Below are 12,236 nucleotides of genomic sequence, written 5' to 3' on the forward strand. Positions count from 1 at the left end.
CAATGTGTCCTCTACCTTCCTCCACATCCACTTAACTACTTTGTCTTCGAAATCTTTTAAAGCTACTGAAACGCAATTCATTATGATATTTGGTCATGATTTTGATTTGGATTAACAAAGCAACTTTTTTTTCTTGAATTTTGTGGTTTTAAATTAAAGATTTGTAGCATTGTATTAAAATATTCTTTTAATTTTCTGGTACTGAATTCTTTATTTAAAAACAAATTGAAATAAATGAAGTATTTATTTTGTCAAACTGTTTGGCAATAATGTCTTTTTCGTTGTAGTAATTGGTACCCTCAACACAGTACAGTTCTTGGCCTTACATTTTACTTGCCACCAAATTCATTTTTCTTAGTAAATACTTTTGAATTAAATTTTATATAGGGCACTTCTCGACCTTACATTTTACTTGCCACCAAACTCATTTTTTTTTCTTAATATATTTGAATAGTGACGGCAAAATTACACCTGAAAATATAATTCGTTAAAGTGAGTTATTAATCTCTTCATTTATTAGATATATAGTCCAAATTAGTTAATTATCAAATATATCGGGGAAATATCTTTCTTTCCAAATGTTAGGTTGATATGTAGTCTTTACACACGTTTGTTTGTTCTTCAGACTACTTAAATTCAAAACTTCTAGTAATATTTGAACCGTCAAAAACAAGACGTAAGATCAACTATCTGCCTAGACTTAGGTTGGTAAGATCTCTAAGTATCTAACCATACGCCTATCACAGTATCACTATACAAAAAGAATTTTAGAACTTTGATAGATCATAACTAACAATCTTTTGTTACGATGTATCGCCAAATAAGATTAACTATGAATTTTACTGTTTAACTACAAAATCCATATGTTGCTCACTAAGTCTTATTTCCTATTAGTATATGATACTTAGTAAACAATAGTTTATGGCACATCAAAAAGGAAAAAAAAAAGTGAGACTGTTACACATGGTGGTTGAGACATAGTTAACCTTAGAAAGGTGGATGTCATGCTTATAAACTTATAAGCCTTCAACCACCAAAAAGCTACATTCTTTTATTTTTCCCCCCTATAAAATAAGAGCTTCACTTGAATACATTTCCCATAAAAATCTAACAATCTCATCTTATACACTTATAAAAAAATAATAAAATTAGCGATAGCTAAACAACAAAATCCGTTACTAATCCTATTTAATTAGTGACGGATTAGCAACAATTATCAATATAGTTACCAGCAATTTAACGACGAAGTTCGTAGCTAATTCCGGGAGATATATTCCATTATGCCTCTTCTCAATAATCATATCGTGTCTCTTTTCTTGAGTGCCAATAAATCAGATGGATTAAGAAGAAAAAGAAGGAAAAAACCCTATCGAAGTTTGCTGGTATTGTTTCTAACTATACAAACTTTAGATTCATGTTGATAGTTAAAATCACATTAGCTATGATTTTTTTTAAAAAGGTTTTGTGACTTTACTGTTAATATTATGACTAAAATTCATCTAGTTTGATGGAAAAAAAAGTTTTATCATGATTTTTAGTGTTATGATAAGTAAAAAATTAGTGACTATACGTGAAATTGACCCTCGTATTGCCTTTGGTTGTAGTAGAGGCGGATCCACTATTATAGTTATGGATTTAGTAGAATCAATATATTATGATAAAATTTTCATCTACTACGTATATATAGAAAAATTATTATCACCAAAAATTGATAAATTAAATATTTTGAATCCGCCTCTAGGTTGTAAACTTCTTCTTGTAGTGTTATTGTTATTTCTTTTCATCTTCTTATTTTAATTTCTAGCTTGTTAGTAAGGGCTAATGACATCTAGACAAATCTTCTAAACTATTAAGCTATATACTTGTAATTGCAAGTATTGAAATTAATTCATGCAAACATAATGAAAAGATTACACACAACAAAAAGTAGTATATATACCTAGGTGATATTGGGAATATATTTTCATCATGTTAGTACGTTTATTTGGTTTAGAAAATATAGAATTTAAATCTATCCTCCTTTTTTTTCTCTTTTTCAGGATACAATTTGATAAATCACCTGGAACATTCATTTGAGCAAGAAAGTTAGAGTTAGTAAGACGATGAAGGTACGAGGATGATGTTGTTTTAACCAACCTCAACCTCGGACCTTCATCTATAACGTCAATCATTACGCACGCAAAACGTTCATCACCGCTATTTCACATAATATTTCACTCAAAGAAAATTTTGTGCATGGCCCAAAGACAACATGAAGTTTGTTAATTAGTTGAGGCCTATACACATAACACAACAAAAAATGCCTTTAAGTGGCATTAGATTCAAGATTTATAATTTTGTTGATTCAATATTAAAGATTATCAACATTATTTTCATTATATTATTATAGTTATGAATTCGTATATGTTATTTATTGTAATAACAAAGACCTTATGACACTCATATTCAGATTAATTTAGGTTATGGGTGTAAATAATACATGAAACAAAATCCTTTTGAACTTTATATTCTAATTGACATTTTTTCATCAATAATTCTTATTTTGTCTTAATTTGAGTTTCTGGAACATCAATTATTGTTTTCTGGTTCATGTACACATATAATCTTTTCAATGAATAATTAAAGTGCTTTTTCGTGTTTGTCTTCTTATCAATGTCATTTTCCCACTTGTTTAGATCTAGGGAATCAAACAACAATGACATATCCAGTCGTAAAACCTAAAAACTACGAATAGGATATGAAAATAGTAACGTGTACGCAATTTTGTATATATATATATATATATATATATATATAGTTAAAAAAGTCATGCTAAAAATAAAATAATAGAACAATAACAACAACTTATACAATATTAAGACAAAGAAAATAATAAATAATTATACTATTAAATAATACTCCCTTCGTTTCAAAAAGAATGTTCCTGTTTCCTTTTTAGTTTGTTTAAAAAGATTGACCTCTTTCCTTTTTTGGCAATACTTTAACTTTAACTTTAACTTTCCACGTAGTATGTTTAAGACCACAAGATCAAATGATATTTTGGTATATTTGACATAACTTTAATTTAGAACCACAAAATTAAAAAGTTTTCTTTCTTTTTTAAACTTCGTTTCAAGTCAAACTAGGTCATCCTTTTTTAAACAGGGAGTAAGATGATATGAGAGCAATAACTATAACAATGATGATAAATAAAACTATAATTTCACTGTTGAAATAATATTGTTTTAACATATACTCCTGCTTTCCATTTCACATGTTTGCCATAGTTGGACTATAAGTTTAATCTTAATATTTATATATGATTATATATAGGACCTTTGGAAGTCTATAACTCATGCTATAGTATAGTGTGATTACAAAATTTTCCTATTTGTAAGAAAAATAATGTAAAACTCCATTTTTTAAATTTTAAAAGAACTAACATAATGCCAAAATAAATACAACAGAGAAAATAATAGTATTAATTTCTCTTAATACTTATACTGGACAAGTCCACGTGCCCATACGAATGCCATGTCACTTCACTATGACCAACCTTCTTGTCAATGTTGTTTATACGAAAGTTTGATTAAATATAAAATTTATAATTTTTAAGATAAAAGTAAGTATCTAAAAGAGTCTGCTTGGTTATGCAATATGTAAATGTGATATGAATTATCATATGATATCATACTATCATCTTCCACGTAGCTACAGCTGCAGAGGATAGTCTCTAAAAGCTATAACCGTCTCTTCTTATTATTTTCTGAAAACATACCTAGATTTTGGCAATCACTCTACTTACAGAGAGATAGATCAATAGTTCATAAGAACGACAAGTGACATGTTACAAAACATCTCTATAGTAAACGTAGATATGTAATTCATAGAAAATGACAAATGACATGTTACAAATCATACATTGTTGTCTAGTAAATATAGATTAGTAATTCATAAAAAACGATAAGTGACATGTTACAAATCATACATTATTCTCCATAGTAAACATAAATCATAATTCGACAAAAACAATAAAATGACATGTTACAAACCATACATTATTCTTTAAGCTAAATATAAACCATTAATTCTTACAAAGACGATAAGTTACATGTTACAAATCATATATTATCTACTATAGTAAACATAGACCAGTAATTCATAAAAAAAATTAAAAAGGATAAATTATACGTATATATAACTTAAATCCTTTGATTTTATTTTGTACATTCTTGTCATCAAATTCAACTGATAAAACCTTTAATTTGTTCAATCAACTCTGTTGTTCTTGTTTGTGCAACTTGAGATTTGCTTAGTACTTGAAATGCATGGCCTACACCTTTAAACATAACATATTCAACAACTTTTTTATTACTAACTCTATTTAAAGTAGCACAAAACTCCAAATTTCTGTCTCTCAAAATATCTAACTCAGATATACACACCAATATTCTAGGAATATTCCTTATATCCACCAAATTTACACTCTCTCTCCCAATCGGATTGCACCACGGGTGGTCTCGATTAACCCCCGTGGGCAATGCCAGCCGCCAGTACGTGTCAGCGCTCACTAAAGTGAGCGCCGATCGTGACAATTGGATAATGTATTTTTCGGAGTAAGTCCTTGACTCTCCACCAAAAAAAGGTTGAATTAAAATTATACCTTTTAAAGTTATTGGCTTTAGGTCACCTATTTTTGAACGAAGCATTATAGCTAGGTTATAAGCTATGTTCCCACCAGCACTATCACCAACCAAATAAGTAGTAGAAAAATTAACTTTATTTAACCACCAATAATCTTCATTAGCACCAATTAACACTTTTTGTTTTATCCAAGAAATCGTCTCAACCCCATCGTCGTAGGCCGATGGAAGACGATTTTCGGGGGCTAATCGATAATTAACAGACATAATCACACAATTAGCAATTGATGCTAATTTAGCTAAGAACTCATGGTAACAAATCCAAGATGATGAACCAACACAAAATCCACCACCATGGAAATAAATCAACAAAGGTAATTTATTTCCTTGACATAATATTTTTGGAACATATAAACGTGCCCAAATATTTGTGTACCTATCGATTATAACATCACTAGAGGTAACACCAAGTTCAAGAGGTAATTTATTAGTGACATTTGGTACTATTTGAGGTCTTTCAACATGACCATCTTTGTATACTTTTATAAGACCTTCAATTTCTTCTAATAAAACTTTATGTTGTGGATATTCTTTGATTTTTTGTAGGTTGAAATTTGGATCATATGTTATTGTTGTCATTCTTCTTTTTCTCATGAATTCAAGAATGAAGAAAAACAAAGTTTTTGAGAGGATTTTTTGTTGTTGTTTTGGTTAATATAATAAGATTATGGTTGATGAGAAGTTGTTTTGTTTATATAGGAGATGAGATTGAGCTAGTATTGAAGGCTTTTGAAATATAATAAAGAAAAATGATATAATTGTCCACTTATGATATGACAAGTGGCGAATTGGGAAATCGCCACGTGTCTTTACGTGTAGTCTAAAATTGTGGGCTAAGTGGCATTGGGTTCCATTATTCACCCTTCGGTCTCTTTTCGAATCGCTAAAGAATTATATCCGTCAAGTGTATAGAGAATAATTTTGAAAATGATTTAAAAATTTAATTTCAGAAATACTTTTTATTGATATAAATATAAGTTATTTGTATTAAAAAATAAATAAAGGTCGAATCTGTCAGTTTTTGAATATTTAATAAATTAAAATTAGTAATTTTATAGTTAAGAGACCAAAGCTAATAAATTTTTAAATAGTTAAAGAATTAGATAGGTTAAACGTATAATTAAGGAACCATTTTAGACCTACTTCTATAATTAAAAATTTATTTATGTTATTTTCTCAAAAAAATTTTGTCCCCATTTAAGTTTTAAAGGGGAAATGTCGGTAGAATTCAATAACTTTATTATAATATATATATGTATGAAAAATTATATATAAATATTAGATTCAGAATCGAATTATTAATATTTGTTATTATTATTTTAATTAATTTATAGATTTATAAAATTTAAATTTTGTCGTTGTGGACCTCACCTCACCCCCCTCAACATCAATTTCTTTCACAAGTGGAAAGATGAATCATTTTAGTCAGTCAACTTTTGGATGTTTCTTGGTTTTGAGTATTTGATTGGTTGTTGTGGTTTAGAACGTCTAAACAAAGTGTTTGACCATGTTGAGACACAAAAATATCATATTTAGCTCACACGCATTAATAATTATATAATTTATAGTTCAAAATTATTGAATTTACAAAAATAGTATAGATTTAGTCAAACATGGTATTTGTTTTAGCATGTTTAGAATGCTTTAAAATTTATATACATCATTAGGATTAGATATTAGAATTGTCAAAAAGAGTCAACTCGGTTCCATCCGATCCAAGCCATACAGGTCAAGAAGTTTGATGGGCTAGGGCGGGTTAACAATAGGCGAGGGATAAAATTTATCTATGTATTTAAATATATGCGATTCTATTTAATAGAGTATATCTAAGATAAATTACACCTAATTTTGATATATGTATCTGGATGCACAAAAATCTGATAAACTTCGTAATATTACAACATATCGTGCATCTAAGTAATTAGCTTACACACAAGTGAGATTTCTATAAGTTGCCCTTAAATAAATAGTTTTAACCCATGGATCGATCCCACACAGCCCCAACAAGTCTCAATGGCCAAGGACTTATATTAGTCGAACTTATAAATTCGAACTTTAAATAAGTTTGAAAAATCCTATCCCAGTCCTATCCAAATAACAGATTAAATTAAACCGATCTTATGAGCTGGACTCATTTTAACAGCTCTAATTAGGATAGGAAATTAACATTTACATTGTTATTTGATAAAAACTTTTATTTAATAAATAATACGTAATATATCTTATTTTCAATATATATATATATATACGATAAAATTAATTAAAATATACAAAAATTAATTCGAACATCATAATTAAAAAAACAGGACATAAAGTTTGAGATAAGATAGAATTAACGGGACCTAACTTCTGGCTGCACCCCATTAACATCTTTTCAAAGAAACTACATTATTTTGATATTTGACCGTTCAAATATATGAACAATATTCGACATTTTTCTTCCACTACAAAAATGCCTACATGTGGACTTCAAATGGGCAAGTCATTCCTTTCACTTTGATGAAACTAAAGATTTGTTTATATAAATTCAAATATATAATTTTATACGTAGAGTCTGAAAAAGATAGAATACATGTAAATTTTATTCTTACATCAATAATGGAGGTGAAAAGTCTTGTTTTCAAAAACAAATTTTATATTATTTAAATTTCTTGATCGTTGTTTTCATTCGATGAATAATACTTGACTCATATATGATATTAACTCTGAAGATATCATCATATATGGTATTAACTATAAAGATCAAACTATGTTATTAACAAATTTTATATTATTTAAATTTCTTGATCGTTATTTTCATTCGATGAATAATATTTGACTCATATATGATATTAACTCTGAAGATATCATCATATATGGTATTAACTATGAAGATCAAACTATGTTATTTTTATATATTTTTAAGGATATGTTAATTTATGTTAATCCCTATATTGTAAAGAGCTGAATATCTTTTATTTTTCGGGATGTCTTTATACCTACTATAATAGTTTAAAGTACCTTGCTAGTGTAATTTTTTATTTTTTTTTCATTTCAGCTTTTGGCTTCTTACTCTTACTTCGATATTTTAGTTACATTCCTATCACGCAAGGCTCATTAAAAAAAATAATCCTCTCTATAAGAATTTCATTTTTGATCTTGAAACTTCAATTAAAAATAAAAGAATCGTATTTATCGTCCGATTATATACATAAGAGTTGGTGGGATTTCCATGTTTTGTGGACATCCATGGAACATGCTTGTCAATTTTCATATGTCTTTCACCTTAGGGTTTCTAGCTAGGTCAAACTTACACTTCTTATCTCAACATGATACACTCAAAAGACTTTAGAAAACTTTGGGATATATACGTATATGCACCAATATTTTGTCCTTCTAATTAATTCTAGGTTGAATATAAATATTTATTTCTTATTATAGTACTGTGTGTTCACTGTATATATGTCCCATTATTTGCTACCAAACATATTAAAATATGTTTAAAGCTTTCTCGTGTGTTCTTAAGAAGTCTTTAATTACATTATCCTCCTAAAATATGGAGGGTTTTTGGTAACCTTATAATAACATTTTTGACTTACTATTGCACGATTATAACCCTAAGTATTTAAAATAATATTTGGATGGACATAATCTAAAGTTTAATTATTATTATTCGAGCTACGTATGATATTACTGTAGGATTTACATTATCATGACGTAAACTAATAACATGCGTTGTCCAATTTGCCCCAATTGGTCACACATATTATTGTCCCTTAGGCTATCTCATCGTTGAGCTGCGCGTATCATGTGAATTTCTGTTATGTCTTATAAAATTTTTTATTTTCCTCTTTCATCATGTAGATTCACGTAAGAATTTTTTTGCACTATCCATATATACAAGTTAAAATAACTCTCTCTGTCTCAATTTATATAACAACTTTTATGTTTTGAGAGTCAAATAATTTAAGTTTGACTGGAAATTTGCACATGAAATTTTCAATTTTTTTTGAAATGAGTCGCAATAATTGATAATTCAAAATGTTTATAAGATCTATGAATAATTTACGGTAAAAATAGACTTGTTTGACTCTTGAAATCCGAAATGTGACATATAAAATAGGACGATGATAGTATTACTAAGCTAAGTCCTTAACCATGCATTAAAAGTTGTGGTGGGATAGATGATAGATCAAATATAATTCTTTTATTCTTAATCAGAGATATCAAATTTGAGTCTTTATTAGGAAAAAAATCTTGATAAAAAGCGCCGCATTCTTGTTTAATTATCCTTACATGAGGCAATTTCAAATTAATCTATACAAATATTAAACACCGAATAGAAAATAAAAAATAAATTAAATCCTTACAAAATGTTATATATTAAGATTTCTTTTAAGAGAACCCCATAAAGTTCTTATGTTCTCTATAGATGTCATAGTAGAATAAGGTATCTTCTCACCTTATGCTCACAATAATTCCTCCTCCTTGCTGACAAAAGCATGTATAATTGTCTATTGGTGATGGGAGAGATGTCCACCAAAAATTCAAACAAATAAATAAAATGTGAAAAGTAAACAACAATAACATATTCAGTGAAATTTTACAGACGAAGTCTCGAAATAATATATATATTATGTGACGCAAAACAATATCTTTATTCTGTGGAGATAAAAAGATTGTTTCGAATAGACTCCTGATTGAAGTAAAATATTTGAAAGCATTTTGAAATAAAAAGAGGAAAGTACATATCCATTTTCAATCCCTTAAGAATAAAATCTTTTTTTAGTACTTGCAAATTGTGCAACTCCTTCCATTTTATTCTTTAGTTTGAGCTAGGCATCTTCTATGGAACTACTTTATTTTCTAATTTCATCCTTTTTGACTATGTCATTAATGTTTCCAAAAGTAGGATAAGAGAAGACTTTATGTTATGGAAAAATAATAAGAATTAAACTCTTGCCATCTCAAATTCTTATTCTTGATAGAAAAAGGTATGGAATTATATTCAAATGGCTCATCCATTGGATAGTTTGACATTCCAAACAAATCTCACACGAATGAATTGGAAAAGTCAATAGAGAAATTCGATTCTGACTTTATAGAGTCGGTGTTGCTGTTATCTGAGCATTGGCTATCTCCTTCCTTGAAAGGATAAGATGTAAATACTTGGTTCACTATATTTCTTAATCTTCCCATGAATCGTATGTGTTTGTTTTCATTAGGTGCCTATAATTCAAATGTCTAATCAATTAACTCGTATCTAGTCTATCTTTTTCGACCTAATACTTAAATGTGTCATTATAAAGTTTTACATTGAACTATAAAATATATAGACATGTTTAGTTGATTATTGGCCTGTTAGGTATCATTATCTTTCATTGAATTTGTAATTATTAAACTAAAAAAAATTATATAAAATTTGTTAATATTTAGTTTACATCAAAGAATTGAAAAAGTTAGATTTGTATCACCTATGTGGGTTAATACGGATTCATATAAATAAGGGAAAAGGTTCTTATATACCCCTCAACTTTGTCATTTAGAGTTGATATACCCCTTATTATGAAACTGGCTCATATATACCCCTACTTGTAAACAAATGGTTCACATATACCCTTTTCCTCTAACGGAAATGAAAAAAAAATTTAATCTAAATTTTTATTATTTTTTTCTAAAAAATATAATCCCATATGAGTAAATTTAATCCTCGTAAAACATATTTTTTTTGACTTTTTTTTGTTTCAATGACTAATTTATAATTATTATTTTGATAATCAAATTTGTTTATGTTTCACTAATATTCTTATAAAATTTATTGTAGATGATCAAATTTTTTCTTTGAATACGAAATTAAATTACAATACACACAAAAAAATTGTTTAAATTTTTTTCCCTTTAAACTAAGGAATGAAAGAAAAAACAAAATAAGAATAAGAAATTCAAATAATTATAATAAAAGAAGTCAAAAAATAATTTATGTATGAAAAAAATTAATATACCTTGAACTTTGATAGAAGAATCATATATACCCCTAAATAATTTTTTTTAAAAATTACAAGTAATTAATATAAATTTAAAACTAATTTTTTAACTTCCGTTAAATGAAGGGTATATGTGAGCCATTTTGTAACGGCAGGAGTATATGTGAGCCGTTTGTATAACGGTAAGTGCATATATGAGCCACTTTTATAACGAGAGATATATCAGCTCCAAATGACAAAGTTAAGGGGTATATCAGACCCTTTTCTCTATAAATAATAAATAAATATATATTTTTTATATATCTAATTTGAAATAAAGAATGAAAGGATATAATTCTTCGATTTTCGTGTTTATATATGTATATATATGTGAAATTATACAAACATTATAAAGTCATAGACTAAGATGGCTTCGTAATTTTTGATTCAAAACAAATTTAATTAATTATATAAATTGCGTTTGGTTAAAGTTGATAATATATAAACAAGAGATTAATCAAATCTTAATTAGTTCTCAATTCATACATTAGTGATCTTAGTTGAATAGTACTTAAAATTATATTGCGTGTGGCCACGTATAATATTAAAATATTTTTATTAATTTGATTTAATTAAAGTAGAAGCAATATAAGAGGTACTGTCATATCGTTACTTTGATAATTATATATTAACGTAAATCTCAATGGCACTTAAAAAGAGTTGACAATTAATAATGTAATTAAGAAGATATATGCACGCAAGCCTTATGGTTCATTTAAAGTCGAGTTAGAATTTCGAATTTATCAGTTTGAAATTATAACTATTTTAAGTAATTAAATTTGATTATTAATTTATGTGTATTAAATGAATTTCTTAAGATAATATTAGATTTAATTGAATAATAATTATACTTAATTGTATCGAATTTGCTTCTTACCGTATCTCTTTTATCAAAAAATTTACAATCTCTCTCAATATATATAAGATTAATTTTTATGTACAAATATTAGAAATTTTATTAGCTTTTCATGTGTATTTTAAACATTTTTTTCAAATGCCTTTCATAAAAATTCTGCCAAATGGGTTAATCTTGACCTGTCAAAATCAAGATATTAATAATAAGTAATTATTAATTGTCCAAAAATTCGTGATAAAAAATAATACTTAGATGTAAGCTTGGTCAAATCTACTCCAATTTTATATTTATATTTATAGTAATAAATATATATCATAAATCACAATCACCTTCTCCTTGTATATTATTTTTTTGTTTTCTTCAAGTGACCTTTGAACAATAATTTTAAATTAAATTAAAGATGCTCTCTTCGTTTGGATAAAAGAAATATCCAAGAAAATGTTGAGCTTTCATGTACTCACTATGATCTTGAATGTAACCACTAAAATATTATATATAGTCAATATACATTTATAGATAATAAAATAAACTAGCGATCGAGATCGATAAATAACAACAATAATATATTTTATGTAATTTTATTAATGTGACTCGGAAAGAAGTGTTGTATACGTAAATTTTATCACACTTTAAAAAGATAAAAATATTTATTTTTATAAACCATCGACTCAGATAAAATATTTTAAAACAGACTTT

The 12,236-nt window shown here is 27.1% G+C and overlaps 1 protein-coding gene and 1 long non-coding RNA gene across 2 annotated transcripts; one reads left to right on the forward strand and one right to left on the reverse strand.

Annotated features, from left to right (window-relative positions):
- The first annotated feature begins 873 nt into the window (after positions 1-873).
- LOC107019840 lies at positions 874-2,551 on the forward strand. The gene is made up of 2 exons (XR_001456768.2): positions 874-1,382; positions 2,040-2,551. It is a non-coding gene; the product is annotated as an uncharacterized LOC107019840 (long non-coding RNA).
- Positions 2,552-3,952: 1,401 nt separating this feature from the next.
- Positions 3,953-5,358, reverse strand: LOC107019085 (probable carboxylesterase 6). Its single transcript, XM_015219664.2, has one exon. It carries the CDS (start codon positions 5,274-5,276, stop codon positions 4,224-4,226), a length of 1,053 nt encoding a protein of 350 aa, XP_015075150.1. The 5' UTR covers positions 5,277-5,358; the 3' UTR covers positions 3,953-4,223.
- Positions 5,359-12,236: the final 6,878 nt, after the last annotated feature.

Source organism: Solanum pennellii, chromosome 5 (genome assembly GCF_001406875.1).
Source record: "Solanum pennellii chromosome 5, SPENNV200".
Taxonomy (NCBI): domain Eukaryota; kingdom Viridiplantae; phylum Streptophyta; class Magnoliopsida; order Solanales; family Solanaceae; genus Solanum; species Solanum pennellii.

Coding starts and splice junctions, on each gene's coding strand:
- LOC107019085 (XM_015219664.2), bottom strand. CDS start 5,276: ATGAGAAAAAGAAGAATGACAACAATAACATATGATCCAAATTTCAAC.